The sequence below is a fragment of the Neovison vison genome, chromosome 9 (assembly GCF_020171115.1).
Source record: "Neovison vison isolate M4711 chromosome 9, ASM_NN_V1, whole genome shotgun sequence".
NCBI classification, from domain to species: Eukaryota; Metazoa; Chordata; class Mammalia; order Carnivora; family Mustelidae; genus Neogale; species Neogale vison.
Genome location: NC_058099.1, coordinates 100,632,363 through 100,657,340, shown reverse-complemented (window position 1 = coordinate 100,657,340; position 24,978 = coordinate 100,632,363). Strand labels below are relative to the sequence as shown.

At 49.1% G+C, this 24,978-nt stretch overlaps 1 protein-coding gene across 3 annotated transcripts in view; it reads left to right on the top strand.

Annotated features, from left to right (window-relative positions):
• Nucleotides 1-23,136, top strand: part of DIRAS2 (DIRAS family GTPase 2) — a 29,460-nt gene extending 6,324 nt beyond the window's left edge. For all 3 annotated transcript variants that reach the window (XM_044266097.1, XM_044266099.1, XM_044266096.1), the window contains exon 2: nucleotides 19,037-23,136. In XM_044266097.1, coding sequence (XP_044122032.1) covers nucleotides 19,104-19,703 — 600 coding nt within the window. In that variant the 5' untranslated portion in view covers nucleotides 19,037-19,103 and the 3' untranslated portion in view covers nucleotides 19,704-23,136. The remainder of the gene's footprint in view (nucleotides 1-19,036) is intronic.
• Nucleotides 23,137-24,978: the final 1,842 nt, after the last annotated feature.

Genomic DNA, 24,978 nt, shown 5'->3' with positions numbered 1-24,978 from the left:
GACACAAATCAATACTAATCAGTGGTTCAGGGCCCCCGAATCCACGTCCTTGCCTTTGCTCATCCCGTCGGCTTCCGACCTCTGACGCTCTTCGTCCTTCTCCAAGAGCATCGGCCCCACGTCTGGCGTCCATCCTCACGGCGTGTGCAGATGTCACCCGGGAGAGCTCGGTCGTTCCCTCCTCCCCGCCCTGCTCCCTGTGGCTTCCACAGCGTGGCCCTTCCATGTAGCCGCTCCCTCCCCCGGTGCTCCCGTGAGCTTTGCAGACTCGGGTTCCGAGCTGGAGTCCTCTGTGGTTCCCTCGTGGGTCTTGCAAGCTGTCTTGTCCGCTCTGGGCTTCAGGTCTGATGTCAGTGTGGCTGCCAGCCTCACACCGCGGTCCCGGGACCACAGCAGGGGCTGCGCACGTCATCCACCTGCCCACGTGCCGTGAGCCTCGACGGCCCAAACATGCTCGCAGCTCATGATCTCACATCTCCGCTACAACCTGTCCTTTGCCCAGTGTGCTCTCAGGAGAGGGTCTGGTCCCGTCCCTCTGGCTCTGCCATTTGGAAACCCGACCAGTTTCCCTGATGCTTTACTGCCCTCCACTCCCCATCTGACCTCCTTCCTAACCAACCACCATCAATTCCGGATTGGCGGCACGCTGCCTGTATTCGGTCTTCCCCGTCACCTGTCTGGTCCAAGCTGTCTGCATTTGGGCCCAATTTACTGTAACTTCTTGTCTGCTTTCTCTGCTGCAGCCGGCCCCTTTCAGTGGCTGTGCAGTACGGTCTGAAACGCACGTGGCCGTCACTGTACCTCCTGGCCCTGCCTCCCCTCACATGGCTGCTCTCCTGCGGTCGGGGTGAGGTCATGCACCGAGACAGTCATCGGGGCTGAGGTCATGCACTGAGACAGTCAGGGAGACTGTCTGAGAAGGGGATATTTGAACATAGGTCTGTAGAAGGTGAGTGGGGGAAGAGTGGTCCATGGAGAGGGAACTGCCGGTGCAAAGGCCCTGGGGCAGGAGCATACCAGCTGTTATCCAGGGAGCAACGAGGAGACATGTGGCTGGATGAGCTGGGGAAGTGCAGGGGGAGGTGAGGCTGAGGGTGGGGGCGAGCCCTTCAGCTGCTGTTCTCTGAGACAGCGTGCTCAGTGGAAGGTTTTGAGTACAGAGGTGACAAGGTCTCGTACCTTCCGGGAGTTGATGAGAGCAGCTTGAGGATGAAGCCCGCTCTCTGCTTAGGAAGTGGCTGCAGGGACCCAGCTGAGGGGCATGGGACGTGTCGGGGAGCACGGGCGATCCGTGGTGAGGTCCAGCCATGTTCAGGAGACATCACTGGGACGCTCTACTGATGGCCCGGGCAAGAGGTGCCAGAGATCAGGATGGGTTCGGGAGGGCTCTGAGGGTTTAGGCCCGGACAGCTGGAAGGGAATGTTGCCATCTGCCAAGATGAAGCAAGTTGCGAGGGGAGATGTTGAGGAGTTATAGGCAAATCAGTTGTGCACCTGTTGTTTTGGGATATCCCCAAGGCATCCAAGCAGAGTTCCAGCAGGGAGAGGGCCTGTAAGGCTGTGGTGTAGGGCAGGGGCCTGGCCGTGGGTACGCCATTGGGCATGGATGGCATATGGTTGGCATTTATAGTCGTGGACCCAGAGGGTGAGCTGAGCGGGGATGGCCCTGAACGCCTCTTCTACCACCACCCGGTCCAAGCCGGGACCTCCTGACTGTCTCCTGCCTCCACCCTGCCCTCCTGAGTCCTCAAGGAGGCCCCCCACAGCAGGAGTCCCACTGTCCCTCCTCCCCTAAAGTCCCTCAGGGAGCAGCATCTCATGGTAAAGGCTGGCTCAGCACCATCATCCGTCCCTGCCCATTGTTTGCCGCATCGACCTTCCCCCATCTCCCTCCCTGCGTTCTGGAATCCTCCGTGGTCCGAAAACGGGCCACACTGGTATCTGCTTGCACCTGACGCCCTCTCTGCCAGGGAGCTCTTCCCCGGGTACCCAGGCTTCACACCATTGCCTCTCGCAAATCTTTGCTCAGAGGGCCATTTTGCAGGGATCCCTTTCGTTTCCCCTCTGACACCCGCACCACATTCTCGAAATGGGACTGAAGGGTATTGTATCCGTGCATTTTTATCACGCACGCTCATACCCGTGAGAATCCTTCATCCGGAAGACCTTGAAAATGCTAGGAGAGAAGTCTGATTTTCAGGTTTTTAGTTGTGCAGATGGGAAAGTTGTTTAGGGACACATTCACCTTGCTTCTGACCAAGACCTGTAATAGTAGAAGCATCGTTTTCCCCAGTTGTATAAAAAATAATGGACATACTGATTCACTGTATAGGCTGGGGCACATAGCATCATCATTTGATGTACGTACATTGTGACATGAGCACCCCAGCAGGCTCATCTAATACCCATTTTCTTATATAAATATAGAAAAAAGAAAAGAAAGAGAAAAAAAAAGGTTTTCAAGTAAAAAGTATGCCCCTTGCGATGGGAACTCCAGATTTACATCCTCACGAGCGTCCCCGTGGATCTCAGGGCTGGGCTGGCTCGGTCAGCATTGCCGCACAAGGCAGTCCTATGAATCGTGCATTTGTAACTTCGAGGTGTCTCTGTTTGACTACCTTCCTCCAATTTTCCCTTTCCCACCCTGTGCTCTGGTAACTGCATGTGCACACTCTTTTTCAATGAGTTTGAAAAGAGCTTCTGTTTGCACGTTGTTGATATCACATGTAAGTGGAATTGGGTAGTGTCCGTCTTCCTCTGCCTGACGTATCCCACTTAGAACCACGCCTTCCACGTCCATCTGTGTTGTTGCAAATGATAAGAATTCTTTGCTGTTTTAATGCTTGCATCATATTCCATTGCATAAATTTACATGACCCCTTCATGCCCTCGTTCATCATGGACACTAAGATAGTCTCTGTGTCTTGATTATTGTAAATAGGCTGCAATGAACATTTCCTTTTTAGAAAATTTGTTGATAATGTATAGAGATGTTACTGATTTTTATGTACGTTTCCTATCTCGCAACTCTGTGAAATTCATTGATTAGATCTAACAGTGTTTTGGTAGAGTCATTGGAATTTTCTCTATATAGAATCATATTATCTTCAAATTAGAGACAATTTTGATTCTTCCTGTCCAATTCTAATGCCCTTTATTTCTTTTCTTGCCCAATTGCTCTGGCTACAATCTCTAGTACCATACTGAGTAGGAGTGGTGTCAGTGGACGGTCTTGTCTTGTTCCTGATCTTAGAGGAAAAGCTTTCAGCCTTTCTCCGTTGATGGTGTTAGTGTGGACTTGCCATATATGATCTTCTTATGTTGAGATCGGTTTCTTCTGCACCTAATCTGTCGAGTGCTTTCATCCTGAGTGGATGTTGAATTTCGTCCCATGCTTTTCCTGCGTCTGTTGAGATGACCGTATGATTATTTTCTTTCATTCTGTGGATGTGATCTGTCGCATGTGTTGATTTGCAGATATGGAACCATCTTTGTGTCCCAGGGATAAACCCCACGTGATTAAGGTGAACGATTCTTACAACGTGCTGCCGAAATCAGTTTGCCAGTATTTTATGGAGAATTTTTGCGTCTAAACTCCTCAGGGAATTGGCCTGTCATTTACTTTTCTAATAGTGTTTTTTTCCGATATGGGTGTTGAGTATTCCCTCCTTTTCTTTCTTTCTTTCTTTTTTCCTTTTTTTTTTTTGGAAGACTTTGAGAAGGACTGTCGACTCTTCTTTCCATTCACTAGCGAAGCCATCTGGTCTGGGCTTTTCTTTATTGGGAGACTTTCTATAGCAGAGTCAGTTCCCTTACTAGTAATTGATTTGTTCAGATTTTCTGTTCACAGGTTCCCAGTGGTAAGCCCCGGAGGTTCTGCTGCAGGTCTCATGGTGTGAATCAGAGGAGGGACTCCCACAGAGTGGCCCACAGTGCTGGGGCAGGCTGGTTGTCTCTCCTGGGTTCTCTTTTCCCCTTGAAGGAACCAGAGGCTCAGGGGAGGCCTGTCCTCGTGGACTACACTGGCTTGGGGAAGGGGTGATGTGGTCATTCTGTGGTGGTTCCTCTAACACGGACTGTCTTGGGCTCTGGGGTGCAGGCAGGGGGTGTTTCCACCTCACCTCCATGTTCTAGGATTCTCTCAGTGGTGTTTTTTTCTTTTTATTTTTTTAAAATTTTATTTATTTATTTGAGAGAGAGAGGCAGACATGGTGAGAGAGACAGTACACGTGGAGGAGCAGGCTTCTCGCTGAGCAGAGAGCCCGAGGCGGGGCTCGATCCCAGGACCCTGAGATCACGACCCGAGCCGAAGGCAGACTGAGCCACCCAGGCACCCCCGTCTTGTCTTTGACAAGATGTTAGTTGCTCTGGTCAGGGGGAACAAAGGCAGGAACAGCCCATGTCACCGTCTCAGTGACATCTACATGACTCTCCGAGGAGTGATTTTATGCATCTTTCTCCAAACTGCTCTCTTCAAAGGGCAGTTCCCAACTGCCTATGTTGGGAAGTTCCCCCCCTTCCCAAAGGAGGGACTGTGTCTCTTTCTCATGCTTATAGTTTCATCTTCATATCACAGAGATGGAGAAAGTCTGCTTAGTTTTGTATAATACCTGCTAGATGGCCGGCTGCTGAAAGCCATCTGCCATTCGGAAAACGGCAATGAATTTAGAACAGTTGCTTCTTGTATGAAAGATAAACGCATGACTTGCCTTTTCATTTGGCAACACTTACATAGTCCATGCTAAAAGGTAATTAGTAAGCCGTTCTGCAGCAGTAGACAGCATTTTTCTGGTTGCTTCTTATCTCCTTGTAAAGTGTGTTCAAGAATTTGAACCTTGGGCGCCTGGGTGGCTCAGTGGGTTAAGCCGCTGCCTTCGGCTCAGGTCATGATCTCAGGGTCCTGGGATCGAGTCCCGCATCGGGCTCTCTGCTCTGCAGGGGAGCCTGCTTCCTCCTCTCCCTCTCTCTGCCTGCCTCTCTGTCTGCTTGTGATCTCTGTCTGTCAAATAAATAAATAAAATCTTTAAAAAAAAAAAAGAATTTGAACCTTATCTTAAAGGTTTTATTTTTGTATATTACACATTATTATATATTATTTATATATGTATTAAAATACTTGCCTCATATGTAATATAATATATACATTCTTATCTCATAAATTAAAAATACTTATTTTATATTTAAAAACACAGTTGGAGATAGGTATATAGAAAAGAATGGACCTGGACCGCCTTCTTATACCATGTACAAGAATAAACTCAAAGAGATAAAAGACCTAAATGTGAGACCTGAAACCATAAAACACCTAAAAGAAAACACAAGCGGTAATCTCTTGGACATTGGCCCTAGCACCGTATTTATGGACATGTCTTCTCAGGCAAGGGAAACAAAAGCAAAATCAAAGTATTGGAACTGCAACAAAATAAAAAGCTTTTCTACAGCCAAGGGGGCCATTGATGAAACAAAATGACAATCTAGTGAATGGGAGAAGGTATTTGCAAATGATATATCCAAGAAGGGGTTAATATTCAAAATATGTAGAGAACTTATATAAGTCAACACACACATACCAAAAAAACCCCTCAAATAATCTGATTAAAAATGGACAAAGGACCTGAATAGACATTTTAGCAAAGAAGACATGCGGAGAACCAACAGACACATGGAAAGATTCTCCGCCCACGTGTCATCAGGGAATGTGAGTGGAAACACGGTGAGGCACCACCTCAAGCTGTCACGATGGCTCGAATCAAAAGGACGAGAAATAACCAGTGTGGCTGAGAATGTAGCGAAAAAGGAACCTCGTGCACTGTTGCTGGGGCAGCCACTGGGGGAGCCACTGTGGAGGGTCCTCAGAAAGTTACTGTAGGGTCCGGTAACCCCACTGTGGGGAATTTACCCAAAGAAAATGAAAACACTAATTGAAAAAGACACATGCATTCCCATGTTTATCGCAGCGTTATTTACAATAGCCAAGACAGGAACGCCCGGAGGTGGTAGGGGTAGGGGAGCACATGAAACAGGTGAGGGAAAAATTAAACCAAGTATCCAGAATGCACAAGAGCCCGGAGCTCCTGCCTACGCTTGGCTCACACTTCTTTGCTGTAAGAACTTGCCGAACGGTACAATAAATTCTGCACACTGGCTCTGTCTCTTACAACGTTAGCACGTCTCCTTTTGGAAATTTTTATTTCACTTGTCGTTGTCAACCGTGAGTGGTCAGTGTTCTGTCCATGTTTCACAACTTCATTTTGTTTCTTTGAAGGACTCATTCATCTGCTCGGGTACGATTTTCCTTGTTTGGCTCACAGAAATGTATTCCAACAACAGATAATCACTTGGTACGTGCGGAGGGTTCCCGATGAGTCAGACGCCTGGTGAATGAATTCAGCAGGGACCCTGCCTTTGCGGTGCCGATACTGGGCCAGGAGTGGGGAGAGCACACAAACCAACCAGCCAACACTGACAGAAGCGAGCCCGGGCCAGAGCATCTTCCTGAGAGGGACTCGTTAGAGCAAATACTAGATGCACGGAAGTGTGTTCAGACCTTTGTACTTCGGCTCAACTGTAGCAAATCTCTCCTCTGAAACTCCTCCTATGGGCTCCTTGCCACCTCCTGCATTATTATTTCTTATGTATCTTTCTGTAGGATTCTGTATATCCTATATTTCAGATATATGACAGATTTTATAGGATTCTGTATACCCTATATTTCTATAGGATTCTGATTTTGGTTTGTCACCACACGTGTTGACATATTATTTTATATACTTTGTCGCAGCAGGAAAATCAGTATTTTTCTGATGACTTGGGCCTTTTTTGCCTGTAACTATTAATTAGAAGAAGATTCTAAGAATTTTCTTAAAGAAATCACCTTTAATTCAATTTTGTAACTCATGGGATTAATTATAACGTGTTGTTGAACCTTTGCTAAAGAAAAAAGCGTAAGGATTTGTTCCAGAACACTGCATACCAGCAAATACAACATGTGAGCCATACCTGTAATTTTGCATTTTGTAAAGAAACTACATTTTAAAACGTAAAGGCACAGGTGAAGTTAATTAATTAATTTATTTTTTAGAAGTTTTTTTTTTTAAGATTTTATTTATTTATTTGACAGAGATCACAAGTAGGCAGAGAGGCAGGCAGGGGTGTGGGGGAAGCAGGCTCCCTGCTGAGCAGAGAGCCCAATGCGGGGCTCGATCCCAGGACCCCGAGATCATGACCTGAGCCAAAAGCGGATGCTTGACACCCTGAGCCACCCAGGCGCCCCAGGTGAAGTTAGTTTAGGTAATGTATGCAGTGTATATGAACTAGCCTCCTCTTACGTTAGCAGTGGTGTCACAGCTGTGAATGGGGTATGCAGCAGCTTTTTTGTCCTAAGGTCCGAAATCCAGGGCAAGTCTTCTCCCTCGAGTCTCGCCGCAGCTCCTGTGGGGAGTGGCTCCCGGGCTGGACACGAGTGTCACGGGGTTTAGTGTCAAAGAGCCATGCCTCACGCCACCTCCGGTGCAGTGGAGGAGTGGGTCCAGGAAGTAGGTGCCAGTGTTAATTGATCTTCTCGGGAAATTAGATTTTTGTTTGGTTTTGCCAGATCAGATCAGACCCTTAATGCTTTTCCTGTGTGGCGTGGGTGAGCAAGGGGAGGGACCGTCTGCTGCCGCTGCTGCCCACGGTGCTCCTGTCCTGCATGTGGTCCTTAGGTTTCAGTTCTGCGGTTGCTAAAAATGTTCACACTTACAATCAGACTTTTCTTGTGCTAAAATACAGGCGACGTAAAATTCACCACTTGCATCATTTTCTTTTTTTTTTTAATTTAATTTTACTTTTTCAGTGTTCCAAGGTTCATTGTTTATGCACCCCACCCAGTGCTCCATGCAATCCCTGCCCTCCTTAGTACCCACCACTAGGCCCTCTCAACCCCCTACCCCCTCCCCTCCAAAACCCTCCGTGCATCACTGAACATGCATGGTCTGGCACACGTTCACACTGTCCTGCCACCACGTGTCTGAGGAACCCACCACCTCCTCACACTGAAACTCCGTCCCCATCATCAGACACTAACCCTCCATCGTCTCCTCCCCCAGGCCTGGCACACCCCCTGCCACTTTCTGTCTCCACCCATCTGAGCACTCGGGGGACCTCACGTAGGTGGGATCTTATCATCCCCGTCCTTCTGTGACTGGTTCACGGCACTTGGCGTGCTGCCCTCGGGGTTCATCCGTGCCTTAGCAGGTGTCCGGACTTCCGGCCCCCTTACGGCTGAGTAATGATGCATCGCGCGTATGCCCTGTTGGGTTTGTAGAGTCCTCCGCCCGCGGACCCTGCGTCGCTCCGCCTGCTGGCTGTAGTGACCAGCGCTGCGGCGAACACGGTGTGCGAGCGTCGTTTCGGTACTTTAGCTGCATGTCTGTGTGTTGTTATCTATCAGTTATTTGGGGAGGTACACCCAGAAGTGGATTGCTGTGCCAATTCTATGTTTAATTTCTCCACGGTCTTCTCTGACTGCTTGTTGGTCATTTCTTTGGATTTCGGAGAGTGCACATCCTACGGGTGTGAAGGGTCCTCAGAGTGGCTTTCAGCTGCGTTTTCCTGGCGACGAATGTGGAACATCTTTTCACGTGCTTCTTGGCCACAGGTATATTTTCTTCAGAGAAATATTTAGACGAGCCCTTTGTCCATATTTTGGTGGGTTTGTTTTTTGTTTGGCTACTCAGTTCTGAGTCCTCTGTCTTTTCCTGTTAGCGTCTTATCCGAGTGTAGGACATATTTCCCCCATCGTGAGTTTTCTTTTCTCACTTTCTTGATAATATGTTCTTTGCTGCACAAAAGTTTCTAATTTTGCCAAAGTCCAATGTACTTATTTGTGTGACATTCCAAGGGACCCCAAATAGTCAAAACTATCTTGAAAAAAACATCAAAGCTGGAGGCTTCACACCTACCGATTTTAAAACTTACTGCAAAGCCACAGTAGGTAAAACAGTGTGGTGCCGGCCTAAGAAGACAGGTAGCCGGACGGCGTGGGGTGGGGAGTCTAGAAATAAACCCTCATGGCACGGCTCATTGATTTTGGACGAGGAGGATCAAGATCGTTCTTTGGGGGAAGAATTGTCTCCTTAACAAGTGGTGTGGGGACCACGGGATAGCCACAGGGGCATGAAGTTGGGCCCTTCTCACACTGTATACAAGAATTAACTCAAAACGGGTCAGCGGCCTGACTATAAGAAGGAAAGTCATGAAACTCTTAGAAGAATTCATGGGGCTGAAGCTTCATGACCTTGGACTTGGCAGTTTTTCTTAGCTAAGACCCCCCAGGCCTGAGGAACAAGTAGCTCATGGCTGTCTGAGGGAGGCCTCTGTAGCCACTTGCCGGTTTTGTCGGCTTTTCTTTGGCTCAACCTAGAAGCCCACCTAACGACGTGCTCCTGTGCAGAGGCCCGTTTCAATAGGCTGATGGTGAAGGAAGGCCCGGGGCCGCACGGGGCCGCACAGGGCCGCACACCGAGCCTTGACGCCTGGCGCCGGACGCTTTCTTGCTCTGGTCCACAGAGTTCCCTTGTTCCCGCTGCCTTCCTCCTCCGGGGTCCCCTCTGCCACGGGGTTAGCTCGCGCCAGTGGGTGTGGAGGGTCCAACCTGGGAGCTGATCCTCTGACCAGGGTGATGATGGTCTCTTTATCCGCAAGATTTGTCTTTTCATTTCCCATACCCACGTGGGAAGAAAAGGAGGTGAGCAGAAAGTGCCCCAAATACAGTCAGGCTCTTGGCAGTGTGTAAAGCATCACGAAATGCATGTTACTTTGTTCCATCGCGTTTCTGAGCATGGAGTCCAGGGGACAGCTTCAGACGATCACCAGGGGACCTTTCTTCTGTGCCTCAGCTGCGGGCTATGACTTGCCTCTAATAATGACAGCCTTAGAGAATCATGTACCCCAATCCAAGCGCGTCTCCGTGTCTCTCCATTTGTTTCGTTCTTGTGGATACTGTCAGTCTTGCAGGGGTACCTGAGGACACCCCCTCCTGACCACCCCCAGCGGTGGGGGCCCCATTATCTGGGTGCAGATAGTTGTGTCTGTCCTGTGTTTCAACACCTGTCCTTACGCTGCAGGGCAGGATGTTTCCAGAACACCACGAGGCAAGGTTCCGGGAAAAGGAGTCTGCTTCTTTGGGGAAAGACACGCCCTGATGTTTAGATGTTTAAGTCTTTCTGTCTGACAAATGTTTCCCACGAACAAATCCGTCATTTTTTTAGGGTCCACAAAGAAGGGACATGAAGTGAATGTTTAATTAAATTGAGATTCTAGAAATAAATAAAAGTACGCTCTCCTCTCTAGAGAATTTACATGGAATTTGTTTAATAGTGAAGTGTAAATGTTGTGATAAAGACGAATGTGTTGGAGGAGAAGGCATCCTGGAGGACCAGGGAAGGATGGAGCAGAGATCACCTGTGTCATCTCCAGGAGAGGCACATGCCTTTGATCTCAGACCATCGATGGGGATTTCGGGCAAGAGAGCCCCAGAGGGTCAGGTTTTTCTAAATGCTCACACTTCCTGAACTGAATTCTTCTCATCTAGGCGATTAGGTTTGAATGATTTATTTTACATGTATATGTGTGTGTGTATAAATATATATACATGTGTATACATAGATATAATTTTGTCTTTTTTCCCAGCAAGCTTAATTCAGGCTAGAATGCAGGTGAAGCCTGTCGTTTTACCGACATGCTCCTTCTTTCTCATTCATAGGAATCTGCTGTTTCTCCCACAGGATGTTTGGACGGGCAACTTCTGTGACTCAGGAAATCGAAGTCTGATTTCCCCCCGATTCTTAGCCCTATAGGCTAGGATAGCCTTCTGTACCCTGTGACAGCGCCTGTAGGGCCCGCGTCCCCCGCACCCCGCCACACCCCACACCTCTCCAGGTACCGGCTGGGCGTGCTGCCCGTTCGCTCACTTCTGACGCTGCGCAGCCGGGAGGAAATGAGATCTCGGGCCGAGGGCTCCGTCCTGCAGGCAGCCGGCTCTCCCTTTCAGATGCCCGTGGCAAGCCCCGATGGTCGCCTGCACTTCCGACTGGCTAGAAATCAGAGATTTCCACGACCCCCTCCTTGGGTCTGATCAATTTGCTGGAGTGGCTCCCAGAGCTCTAGGAGGCACGTGGTCACTAGGTCAGGGGCTTATCAGGGAGGAGGTAGCTTGGGGAGACCAGATGGAAGAGGAGAGGCTCGGGCCAGGGCTGAGGAGGGCGGAGCTGCCGTGCCCACTTCACTTCTGTGCCCGCTCCAGGTGCCCCTCTCCCCGCTCTCCCGACAGCCCCCGTGCCCGGGATCTCCTTTTGGGGTTTTATGGTGTCTCCATGACATGGTCATGATCAACGAAGTAACTGGCCATTGGCAGAGTGAACCTCCAGGCCTTCTCTCCTCCCCGGAGGTGGAAGGAGGGGAAGCTGCAGATTCGGAGGCTCCCTTTAGGGCTGGTTCCGGGGCAAGCAGCCCCCCAATCTTTAGGCACGTTTCAAAGTTCGCCTCATTAACATAAACCCAGTGTGGTGGAAAGGGCTCCTCATCAGTAACAAGACACCCATTTCCCCTTCATGGCTCTAGACACCAGATCTTTTACTAGAAGACATTCCCATTGCTGTCCTCACTCAGGAGATGCCAAGGGTTTTGGAAGCTGCGCGCCAGGAACCATGATGAAGGCCAAATACATATGAAAAATGTCTTTTCATCATCTGAATGATCAAATGTGTATTTCTTATAAATCACAATACCGTACCGCTAACCTCAGTTCCAGTATTTAAAATGTCTCATTTTGAATTCTTTGGTATAAGACACACAATTTATGGTACTTTGGGATGGCTCATTTCCTCCCTTTCCCTCATTTTTCTATGTATAAGCTTTTCCGACGTGTAAGGGGCTGAGAGAGTGTTGAATCCAGACAAGTTCCAGAAAAGGAGAGGAGAGACGTATCCATACCATCGTCCTACTCAGGGCACGGGCTCTGGGGGACAGATCTGTGCACCCGGAGATCCCCTCTAGCTGCCCCTCCCAGCCAACGTGGTGATTCTTTCGTAAATCAGGGGACAACCAGGGATTAGCAGACATTCGTGAAAACAACGGCCGTGAACAACGGACAGACAGGACCCGAGATAGCTCAGATGTGTGACAAGGACAGCAGCCAAATGTCTGTCAGCACTCTCATTGACAGCGTGGTGTTGCCTTCCTTGAGCTAAGAAAGAAAACTCCTTCTGGGAGAAAGGAAGACCAGAGTGCCAGAAAGGTGCTTGAAAGTATAAAGGGAAAGATTCTAGAGAAATCAGGAACAGGCACACTCCCTCCCTCACCTAGGAAGAGTTCCAGAAAGAGAGGGCATGGCGGCTGGGATGATGCACTTTTTTAAAAAGAGAAGATTCGGCCAGGCTGTGAGGTGATTAGGTTTTGCAGCCTTCCCCAACCCTCAAAAAACGATGAAAAAGCAGTTCTCCAGCCATCCTGGTGAGATGTAACTCCCAGAGTATAGAGAATATTCTCAGCTTGCCAAAGAAAAGGGAAGATCCCAGCTTCCCTCTAGAGATGAGAATCTCCTACTGACTTGGATTTTGCATGGGTAACCCTGGATGATAAGGTCAAAAATCAGAGAATCCTTAAAATCTGAGAAAAGCACAATTTGAGCTTAGTTTGGCTGCGGGATTGCATCTATCAGGTGAGAAAGGCATGCACTCAGAAATGTCAGTGGCATCAGAATTTATCAGTAACGTTTCCACCAAAACAAAAATGGATCCGAGGAAGGTGATAATAGACTGGAATCCCAAACTTGGCAACTAAGAGTCACCAAGGTAAAAAAGTTAAAAAGCGAGGAGGAAAAACCCAGCCGAACCTAAGACCCCCGTGATGCTGACACAGAAGATTACACATCAGCCAGGAAAGTCTGACTGACAGTGATCTTTTCCTCAGTGGGTTCAATCCTACTCTCTACTTTTGCCTTGAAGAATCTGTACAAACCCCCCTCCCTTTTTTAAAAGATTTTACTTATTTATTAGTCAGAGAAAGAGAGGACACAGCAGAGGGAGAAGCATACTCCCCACTGAGCAAGGAGCCTGATGCAGGACTCGATCGCAAGACCCTGAGCCGAAGGCAGACGCTTAACCGACTGAGCGACGGAGGCGTCCCTACAACACCCTTTTAATGCTGTTTATTGATAGGGTTTAGAAACAACCTGCATGCAAAAGACTTAATATAAAGCTTGGAATAAATTGTCAGTATTGTACCTAGAAAATTGAAATACTGTACTTTAAATAATGTACTTTGAAAATAGAGAACTAACAAAGCCTAGGCAGCTGAGGAAGGCATTGTGCTAATCCCACAGAAGGACATGGCCCCGTCAGTAAGTCAAGGCACTAAGATCTAGGATTCAAGCAGCGAGTGCATTATTTAAAATTATAATCGTGAACATCAGGAAGTGACAACTGAGTGTCCGTTCTTTTCAACAGCGGCTATTCCTGGAAAGAGAGACCGGCGCGGAAGGAAGGGGCCTGGGTGTGGATGAAAGCGTGTCTTACAATCTCCTTTATCTTTTCAGTCAACTCATCGTTCATTTGTTTGTTTGAAAGTTTTTCAGCTGAAACATCACAGGTGGTTGGGGTTGGTCTGGGGTCGGGGTTTTGTGTCTCCGTGAGACCCATCCTGATACACTTTCCCCTCGAGTACCCCAGACTGATCGTCCCTTCCCCTTCTCTTAAGCCCTGAATCTCCCAGAGAATCCACGCTTGCCTTTCTGGCCATCTCTTTAGTCCGGTGGCCCCGAAATGCACTGCATGATGGCTCTGGTTCCCTCCACAGCCCCTGACACACGAGTCACACCCAACACTGTCCCAGTCTCCCTCCCCCTGCTACTGCCCCACACTCTGTCAGGACGGATATTGTCTTTGAACTTGGGTCCGAGATCCAAACCTATGAGGTGTCCCGGTTTTTTATGATACCTAACAAATTTTGATATTTCATTCACACGATAGTTTTGAACGATGAGGTTCACTCAGAACAATCTGGCTGACCACCCTGTTAACCCTGAACATGTCATTTCTCACGCTGGGGTCTCAGGACCTCTTCCTCTGTATCTGTGAATCCGTTTCAGAATCGAGAGACGAGCACGTGCAGGGGCTTACTGCCCCTCGGTGACTTTGGAATCGGGAAGTACGTGCTCTCCAACTCCTTCCTTCCCTCCCTTCTTCCTACATTCCACATTGTTACACTATTCTGAATTTTCGTGTGAATTTTGGAATCAGCTTGTCAGTTTCTGTAAAGTAGCCATTTGGGATTTTTGTAGGAATTGTATTGAATTCATGGGTGATTTGAGGAATATTGCCATTTTAACAAAATTAAGTCCTCTGACATTTAAACATGGGTGCCTTTCCACTTATTTAGGTTTTTAGATTCTTTCAACAATATTTTTTAATTGTCAGAGTGTAATGTTTATGCTTCCTCCTTAATTTTATTCCTGAGTATCTTATGCTTTTTGGTGATACTATAAATGGAATTGGTTTCTTAATTTTGTCTCAGATCATTCATTTCAAGCGTGTAGAAATACGGTTGATCTCCACATGGACACTCAAAACCATTTTAGGAGTAGTTTATTGGTTCTTTTTCCTTTGTGGAAGATTTTTAAAAATTTTCTATGGACAAGGTTATGCTGTCTGCCATAAGTGGTTTTGTTTTGTCCTTTCCAATCTGGATGCCTTTTATTTCATGTTCTTGACTTTTCTTCTAGTCAAAACCTCCCGGAAAATGGTAAATAGAAGCTCTAAGACTGAGAACTCTTGTCTTTTTCTTGGTCTTTGGGAGAAAACTTTCAGTCTTTCATCATTAAGTATTTTCTTAGTTGCCCTGTTGCATCATGTGCTCTTTTTCTGGTTGGGGGAATTGGCGTTTATTCTTGATCCACTTTTTTTTTTTTTTTTAAATCATGACTGAGTACTGAATTTTGTCAACTTCATTCTTTTTTTTTTTTTTTTTTTTTTTTTAAATGTTTTTTTTTTTTTTAAGATTTTATTTTATTTATTTGAGAGAGAGAGGCAGTGAGAGAGAGCATGAGCGAGGAGAAGGTCAGAGGGAGAAGCAGACTCCCCATGGAGCTGGGAGCCTGATGTGGGACTCGATCCCGGGACTCCAGGATCACGCCCTGAGCCAGAGGCAGTCGTTTAACCAACTGCGCCACCCAGGCGTCCCAACTTCATTCTTTTTTGTATCTACTGAGATCTATCAATTTTTTTAGTCTTTTATTGATAATGGTATGTTATAGTAATATTTGAATGTTAAACCAACTTTGCATTCCTGGTATAAATCTCACTTTGTTATAATGTACAATCTTGTTTATATATTGATGGATTCAGTTCACTAGTATTTTGTTGAAGATTTTTGTATATATTCATAAGAGATACTGGTGTGTAGTTTTATTGTGAAATCTTTGCTTCAAGATGGCATCAGGGCTTCAAAAACAGTGACAAGTGTTCTTTCCTAGTCCACTTTCTGGCAGAGTTTGTAAAGTGTTGGTATTAACCCTTCGAATGTTTGCTGGAATTCACCAGTGAAGCCGTCTGGACCTGCCTTTCCTCATGGATAGTTTTTTGATTACTACTGTGCTACAGGTCTCTTCAGATCTTCCATTTCTGCTTGACTGAGCTTTGATACTTTGGGTCTGTCTCATCTGAGCCGCTAGTGTTAGCATGTTACCATGAGGCAGGTCACAGAAGCTCCTTATAACACTTCATATTTCTGCAAGGTCTGTAGTACTGTCTCTTTCACTTCTGATTTTAGCAGTTAAGTCTCCTCACTTCTTTGGTCAGTCTGGCAAAAAGTTTGTTAGTTTTGTTGATATTTTCAAAGAACCAGCTTTGAGTTTCTTGATTTCTCTCTATTGTTTTTCTATTCTTTGTTGTACTAACTCTCACTTTAATCTTTCCTACACTTACTTTGGTTTAGGTGGGTGATTAGGTTACCAATTTGCAACCTTCGTTCTTATTTAACATAGATATTCATAGCTACAGTTTCCTTCTAAACACTGCTTCAGCTACATCCCCTCCAGGACTTTTTTTGTTTGTTTGTTTGTTTTGCCTTCTTTGCACTTTGTGCCTTCTCTCCAGTTTGTACCCCTGACCCTACTGCTCCTTTGTGATCCCTTTTGCTGCCCAGTCCTCACTAAATGTAGCCTGAGAGCTTGGGTTCCCAACCACACCAGTGCTGGGTCTTGTCTCGTCTCACTAGCACCCCCTAGCAGCTCTGAAAAGAAGGTACTATTATTGCGTCTATCTTCTGTTGCAGGCAACTCTAGCGCAGGAAGTGTAAGTAGATAACTCACCAAGTTCTCTTACATCAGATTTGGCATTTGGTCTTCTCTCTTGCTACGTGCCTTCTCCCTGGGCAATTTTACTTTTTATCGTGCTATTTCTGTGTAGATGAGACCTACGCATTTATCGCTAGACTAGACTTCTCTGCTGACCTTTCAGACTAAAGCCCAGTCACCAAGAGATACTATCTCTACCTGTCTGTCCTACAAACTTGAAGCAATCACAGCTGCTTCCTCATCATCTTCTTCAAACCTGCCTTTCTTCTTGACTAACATGCCACCGCTTACCTGCCTGCCCAGCTCTGCCCAGATGACAGCACTGGCTTAATACCCCGGCACGAACATTGGCTCTACTCCCACCCTTGGACATCGGCAAGTGGCAATGTCTCCTGGATAATGTGCTGTTCATCGCTCCGCATCTTCACCCAGCCCTTGGTGGCATCTCTCCTGAGGGCCCCACTGGGCTCTCCTCCTGCCTTGGCTTATGATTTGACCACTGTCAGATTCCTGCTTCTATGCCACCACCTTAGGGCAGCCGTGTCTGGAATCCCGGGTTGGATGACTTGCCCTCAGACCTCTCTTTAGAAGCACCACTATGATATAATTTATTAATTATCTGTGAAGTCATCTTCTCATTTCTGCCTGCTTCACTTAATCCTAAAATCCGTGGGAACAGAGCCCCTACCTTAGGTCTGCCCTCTGCACTTGGGTTTTCTGACCCCTTACCCAGAGCCTGACCTTTCCAGGAAGCTCAGTAGATAGTTCTCCGGCAAGTGCACAGCTGTAGCTCTGGATTCTTCCTATTTGTGTTTCGTGTTGGCTTTCTCCATTTTGGTTGCCAGTGGAATAATGGAGACACCTTAGCAAGGCCAGCCACATACTCAGCACACACAGGATGAGCGTGAGCTCAAGGCCAAGGGCTCCTGTAGAGATTTTGGAATACAAAGCTTAAGACACATTCCCTTCCAGATAGATGCTCCCAGTCCAGACGGGAGCTCAACAGCCATAGTACAAGGCAAGGCTGAGTGTGGACATGGCCTCCCAAGAACAGAGAGTGGCTTGTTCTGAGGTTTCAAGCCAGGTCCCAGAGACCACTGCATTTTTTTTTTTAAATGTAGAACAGTGTATTATAATTCTGCACTCTTGAGTTGATCGCAATGATCTTGCGAGCATTTAATAGATTGTCCAAACTCCGGAGCGGGCTTTCCTTAAGACTTTTGCTGTCTTTGAACTACCTTATACCTCTCTGTGTTTTCCTGGGACATATGATGCTTCTTCAGCCTCCTGGTTGGTGAGGGATTCCCAAGTGCTTGCAAGTATGGCTGAAGACTTCACTGAGCTGGTTTGGAGGCAAACACTGAAGCTCGAAGAAGAATTGGAAGACAGAATGCCGGCATCCCGGGCTTCGATCCGGTGCCCTGTCTGCCACTGGACGTAGTTACACCTATTCATTTCCATGGCTAATTACACTTAATCGTTTGCCTCTGAAATTGACTTTGCTGAGCAGTCCCTTTTCTTATGGTCCATGAGTTACTGGAGATGGGAAACGTGACCAGCAACACCATGGTTTCCTGGAAGAAATGGGTTCCATGCTTCACATTTCCACAGTCTTGGGGAGGGGAATGGATCTTGCTTAATTCTCTACTTCTTTGTCTGTTATATGTCCTTCCTTCCCGAAGAAGAGACAGGACGAAAGATAGTTGGTCATCCATATGTGAGGACAGCACACTTCCTCTTGGGCGGGAGGCAATGTTTGTAATGAAGAAAAACCCCATTCTGCTCCATTTTAGCAACCACTTGTGGCTGTTTCTTCTGTTACCTCAATAACACGTGACTCCTAGTAATTCTTAAAAAGAAAGTACCTATAATCATTTTAATTTTGATTGAAATTTGATTTGAATGAGTGGGCCCTCCAAGCATTGTAGTTACCTGTCAACGCTTGCTGCTCAGTGACCCAGTCCAAACCATGGCCTTGGCGGTGACCAAGCCACTGCCACCAGCTCCCCGTATAGGTGGCCTGGGGACACCCCGTGGGGGGCAGTGACACTTGGTTTGTGTGCCAGGCCAACCTGTCTCCAGCCACGTGAAGTCCAGGAAGTTACACTCCCTGACGCCTCTGTGTTTCTAGTGTTCTCAGCGCACAACAGGGACAGTGGTACCAGGGCTGTAGGTGGTGAGGATTTCATGGGTTAATATAAACATTGTATAAATATTAACAGCATTCTCTTCCCCACCCCTGTACTTACAAAAAATCATATAGTATGACCTGAATGTACTTTGGGTGAAACAATAAGGGTCCTCTGTGGTTGTGTGTGTGTGTGTGTGTGTGTGTGTGTGGTTGTGTGTGTGTGTTGGAGGGTACTTCATGCCCATCTCCCCTTTCCCTTCCCTTGATGCCACCTCCCTTGGACTGACTTGGCACCTTCTCTCTAGACACAGGGATGCTCAGGTTCATAGTCTAAGAAGGAGAAACAGACTGACTCTAGTTAGCTACTGAATAGAGCAACGGTCCTATTGAGAATTGGAGATTGACCATAATTACTAGAATTCTAGACTTTTTAAATGAAATTCAAATGATCTTATGTCAGGAGCATGAAAGCAAAACATATCCCTCCTGTTCTTTTTAATCTACCAAATGAGGGTAATGTGCTCCTTCTCAAGATTTTCTTCTTTTCCTTTTCCTTTTCTTTTTTTTTAAAGGAATCATCTCCCACGTCTGGTTCCTTGGCTAGGTGCTTCCTGGTGACAGTCAGAGGTCCCCAGCAACATGCCGGAACAGAGCAATGACTACCGCGTGGCCGTGTTCGGGGCCGGGGGCGTTGGCAAGAGCTCGCTGGTGCTGAGGTTCGTGAAGGGCACGTTCCGGGAGAGCTACATCCCCACGGTGGAGGACACCTACCGGCAGGTGATCAGCTGCGACAAGAGCATCTGCACGCTGCAGATCACCGACACCACGGGCAGCCACCAGTTCCCGGCCATGCAGCGGCTGTCCATCTCCAAGGGCCACGCCTTCATCCTGGTCTACTCCATCACCAGCCGGCAGTCGCTGGAGGAGCTCAAGCCCATCTATGAGCAGATCTGCGAGATCAAAGGGGATGTGGAGAGCATCCCCATCATGCTGGTGGGGAACAAGTGTGACGAGAGCCCCAGCCGCGAGGTGGAGAGCGGCGAGGCCGAGGCCCTGGCCCGGAAGTGGAAGTGCGCCTTCATGGAGACCTCGGCCAAGCTCAACCACAACGTGAAGGAGCTCTTCCAGGAGCTGCTCAACTTGGAGAAGCGTAGGACCGTGAGCCTCCAGATCGACGGGAAAAAGAGCAAGCAGCAGAAAAGGAAAGAGAAGCTCAAGGGCAAATGCGTGGTCATGTGAAGGCCCGTCCGTGGGAGGAGCCACGGCGTGTCCCCCCATCCCCTCTCCCATCCCCTTCCCCACCTCACGTGACACCCGCCATCGTCAGGGTAGCATGTCTGATGCCCACGTGTTCAACATCGCCTTTGGACCGAGCCGCGCGCCCTGTCCTCCCCGAGAGGGCCCATCATGCCACCACCGATAAGCACCCCCTCTCCAGAGTCAGGGATTCTGTCCAGCCCTTCGGATGGACGCCCTGCCTTGCCCAGCCTCTCGGGGGATGGAGAGGCGCTGGCTGTCTCCAAAGGCGGCTTCACCAGGAGGGGATGGTCTGGGTTGGCGGGAGCGGGTCCCATCTGCATGCGTGCAACAGTGTGGGACCCCCAGCCACGGCCCACCCCATCCCCCACAGCTCGCTCAAAGCTGGACACTCTTGGGGCCGGGAGGGGCGGGAGGGGAGGAGCCCAGGCCAAGTTCATTCCATTTCAGGTCCTTTAGCTGAATTACAAATAACATGTCACAGTGGCCCCCAGAGGGTGCTCGCAGACGGGTCCCTGACGCGTGAGGTTCGCTGCTCGAGGGGGAGGCACTCCCAACACCAGACCTCATTAGCGGGTGTCCCTGTCACTTTTGGGAGGGTTTATTTCACATACAGTGGTGGCATCCTGCTGGGTCAGACACCCTGCAGGGCGGGAGCGAGGGTATCTGGACGGACTAGCGCAGTGTCCAGCACTCGGTGAGTTCCCCTTGAGGGTTTTAGAGATGTGCTTTATCTTCCCTTTGACCCAGGAGGGGTCTGCTTCTTCCAGCCCCTCAGGTTTTAAATAAAGGCAATTAAAGTAGCCATTATTTGTAGACAGCTGTTTGCCTTCCAAGATGGTTTCCTTCTCAGTAACTCCGTCTGTATGCCGCTGGAGCAGCCAGAAGCACATCTGTTTTCTAAGTCACTCGGACACCTTTACGCCATACTCTGCCCCTCGAGGAAATACTTCGAATCAGAAGTCATTCACTGTGCTCTTGGTGATCTGTCTGTAACAGAAGCATATTCCCGGAGAGCGTGTTCAAGGAACGGGTTATCTTGCATGTTCCGTGATACCGGTGTCTTCTCATTGCTGTTCGACGTGCTCTCCACTCCGGAAACAATGATCTTTTCCTCTTAATGACCTTGTGTGCATCCTTAATCCCCAGACCAAATCGGGGCATCTGCTGGTTCCCGTGTGCTGGCGAGGAGATGGGGCGGAGGCTGGAGGCAGGCTCAGCTTCACTGCTCTGTCCAGTCTGGTTTGGCTCTGCTTCTAGAGAGTTCCCACCGACAGAGCCCGTGAGCCCTCCTGTTTGTTCCAGCCGGCGTTGCTCACACTGGCCCCGATTCCAGAGTCTTCCTTTCAGCAGGGCTTCCTGCCTGGCAGGTGGAAGAGGCTGGAGGGGGCCCTGGGCTGCGACGGGGAGCCCTTAGCTGTCAGATGGCCGCGCCAGCCTCCGCAGAGTGGTCACGTTGGGGATGTTTGCTTCCAGCCCCCTGGGTTCTGCTCTTGTCTGGACAGCTCCGTGCGCTGGACGCACCCTCTATCAGCCCTTTCTGGTTCAGCGTCCCTGCCTTTGCTGTTCTTCTGTGCTCTGCCAGCAAGTCCCCAGGTGGTACGTGTGGTGCCGCGGGTGGGAGACACCATTGAGAACCAGCCGCCCCACTGTCTTCCCACACGTTGGTCTCCTAGTGGCACCCTGAGCAGGGTGTGGACGCGGCCTGCATGCCAGCGGGGTTGGGGAGCCCAGAAGGATGCCTCAGCCATACCGGAAGTCCCAGCAGGTCCTGAGGGAGGCCCCTACCCATGGTGGCTGCCCCCACAGCCTTCACAGCCACACCTGGCTGGTGAACTTTCTAGAACATTTATTTTTCAACCTAGTCCTACATTTTTTTTTTTTTTTACTTGTTTCTATTCTTTGAGAGATGAGATCAGTTTGTCATTTGGATGTGGGTTAAGTGGAAGAAGAAACAGGACATCACAGCCACCATCGGAGGCTGGGGTCTAGCAGGGGCTGTGTGCGCGTCCCCGAGGCTCCCGGTGTAAGGCCTCCCTGCCAGACGCCCTGTCCTCACTGGTAGAAGTCACGGTTCCCGTTCTGCCTCTCACGCCCCGGTCTGCCACTGAAGCCTCTAGAGCTTCATCAATAGAGGTTTATTTTTTTTTTAACATACAATGAATTATTTGTTTGGGGGTCCAGGTCTGTAATCATCAGTCTTACACAATTCACAGTGGTCACCATAGCACACACCCTCCCCAGTGTCCATCCCCAGCCACCCCAGCCTTCCCACCCCCGTCCGGCAACCCTCGGTTTGCTTCCTGAGATTAAGAGTCTCTTACGGTCTGTCTCTCTCTCTGGTTTCAAGGCAGAGGGTCATGGGGGAAGAGAGGAAAAAATAGGAGGAGCTTTTAATGGTTGAAAACTGAACCCATTTTGCTCCTTTGTACTTTGCCCATGAGTTTCTGGGAAGGCTATTGATGCCTCTGTCACAGGTCTTCATTGGGCGATTGTCCTCCATGAACCACACCGAGGGTTTGATGATGATCTCAGTACAGTCTTGGAGGAGATCCCCAGTTGTCTCAGGGCTCAAGGAGTTGGTTCCCCGAATTGGATGCGTTTAGTATTTAGGTGGCCCTGTCCTGAGTATGTCCCCCCAAAACCCCCCAAGTTTCTGAAGGACCCTTCCAAACATTGCACATGGGCACAGAAGTGGTTGACCTGGCCACAAGATGTCACGAAACTCAAAATATTGCTTTGAAGATGACATTCTGGGGATAAGCCTGGGGCTCCATGAGTCCCCTTGTGTCCCTTCCGGTCCCTCCTCCATCTGGTGACAAGCCATGGGCGTGCCCCGGGCATGCATGCAATACGAAGACCAACATGAGCAATATCGAATTGTTCCTTAGATCTAACATGATATATACATTTTATGTATATATATATAATGTATCTTCCTGCACTTTTGAGGTATAAAGCCGTACACTGTACATATCTATAAGCTAACGTACTTGCTTCACCGTTTCTAATATCGAAGAAATGCTCCTTCTTTGTAGAACAAACTGTTAAAGATTTTAAAAACTGCTCTGTCATTAGTTTCCTTTTCAAGATTTGTGACGTGTCGCTTGTGCATAAGCTCTCTGAAAGCATCCGTCGCTGACAGGACCCACGTAAGCCCTCCAAGCTCCATCCCAGAACTCGGACCTCCACAGGGACATACGTGGACACGAGTATTTACAGAGCATGACTTTTCTACGTGTGGGATATCAACGTGTCTATTTATGTTCAGGTGTCTCTTGTGACATCTCCAGGATCGATTCTGTTTTATTTACTCCTCAGTTACAGAATCCACCCTTGCATACCAGTTTCTAGTTGCCAGTGATGGTCTGAAAATAATGAAACCTATTGAAATAAAGCTTCCATTCTGACCCTCTGGAGGTGGTGGCTCTGATTCTTTGTGGTGCGGCCTGTCAGGGAGGGTCTTAAGCGAGTTCTCCCGGGCCTGCTCCACGAGCTCACCGCCGGATGGGAGGCCATCAGGCTCTGCGTGGGGCTGGGATGCGGACAACGTTTCCAAAGGTTTCCTTCCTTCCTCGCTTCTTCCCTCCCTCTCTTCCTTTCTTCCTTCTTTCCAAGATTTTATTTATTTGTTAGAGACAGAGAGAGAGCAGGAGCAGGAGGGGAGCAGCAAAGGGAGAGGGAGAAGCAGGCTCCCCACTGAGCAGAGAGCCCAATGTGGTACTCGATCCCAGGACCCTCAGACTGTGACCTGAGCCGAAGGCAGATGCTTCACCTACTGAGCCACCAGGCGCCCCTCCAGAAGGTTTTCCCACGTGTTCCCTGGTGTGGGACATGAAAGCCAAGGAAGGACCGAGTCTCCTTGCTACCGGCAGGCCACTGGCAGGTGGTGGACACGGGTGGCCTGGCATCCCTCTGGGAGCTTGGCTGCCTGGATGCTGGTACTTTGCTGGGGCGGGGAGCCCCGGAGCCCTGTGCATTTGCTTTGGCACGTAGAAGTTCCTCTGGAGACTCCTTTGTCCCTCACCCCCCGCGAGACCTGTGTTGATGTACCCCCGGGGGCCTCACGGCTGGGCTTTTGTTAGCAGTAATGAATGGCCTTTTCCCCACAATGCCCGGTCCGGTCAAGGTCCTGCCTTCCAAAGTTCCTAGAGACTTACACTGCCCCTGACCCCTGCCCACTTGAAAGTGGATGGTCGGCCACCCCTCTCCTCCTGGCGTCCTGTCCCTGTGCTTCAATAAAAACTTTCTTGCATCAAAGACATCTCAAGAATTTTTTCTTGGCTGTTAGCTTCAAACCTTAGCATGTTCGGTACCTCGGTCCCTACCAGCCCCTGTCCCTGGCTGCCCCACTCAGGCTTCAGGAGCGGAGTCGGGAGGGACCGAGTGGAGGCAGGTGCTCCCGGGCTCCCAATAGGAACCAAGAGAATCTCCTTTTTAACCCTGTGTCTCCGGCTCCAACCCCCTCTCAAGGGCAGGCTGTCAAGTGGGTTTGCTATTGAGAACCCCAGAGCTGTTTCTGGGCTCAGTTCCTGTTGGGCACCCTCGGTCCTCACTCCTTCTCCACGCTGATTATAATACAAACTCGACTTCTGGGGACACAGGGAAAACAAACCAACAACTCGAAACCAGGTAAAACCCTATGTCTGCCTGTGAAAAGCCAGGTGACCCAGGCGGGGCTGGATTTTAGCCTCTGATCTTCTGTAAAAGGGGAATTAGCATCCGCCGCAGGCCGGCCTTTAGGATTCAATTAATAAGTGCAAAGCACAGAGCACTGTCTTGTCACACGCTGAGCTTTCCGGAGACACTGGCGCCCAGGTAGGACTCGGCCAGGAAGGGCTGTGACACTGTGAAGGGGAATCTGTGCCGGCGCCTCCCTTTCCTGAAGCCTCTTTGACGGTTCCTGCTCTGGCTCTCGCCCCTCGTTATTGCTGCGCTATTCAGGGCTTTCTCTAACTTAACAGATAACTGCAATCAGCAAGCCCCATTCGGCCCCATTAAAGGGCATCCTATCTGGTGCTTATCAGGCTTCAACGTGCAAATAAAGCTCTTGGACGGCCTGGTGACTCCCCGGAGCTGGAGCCTGCAGGGGGTCCCCGGGCCTGGACGTCTGCATTCCTAGGAGGCTCCCGGCCACCACGCTCTGCTCCTGGTCACCGACCGCGCCTGGAGTGGCGATGTGGTCTTCTCTTAGCACTCCGAAGCCCGCTGCAGGCTGGAGTCACCTGGAGGAGTTCTGGAGCCTCCTGATCCCCGA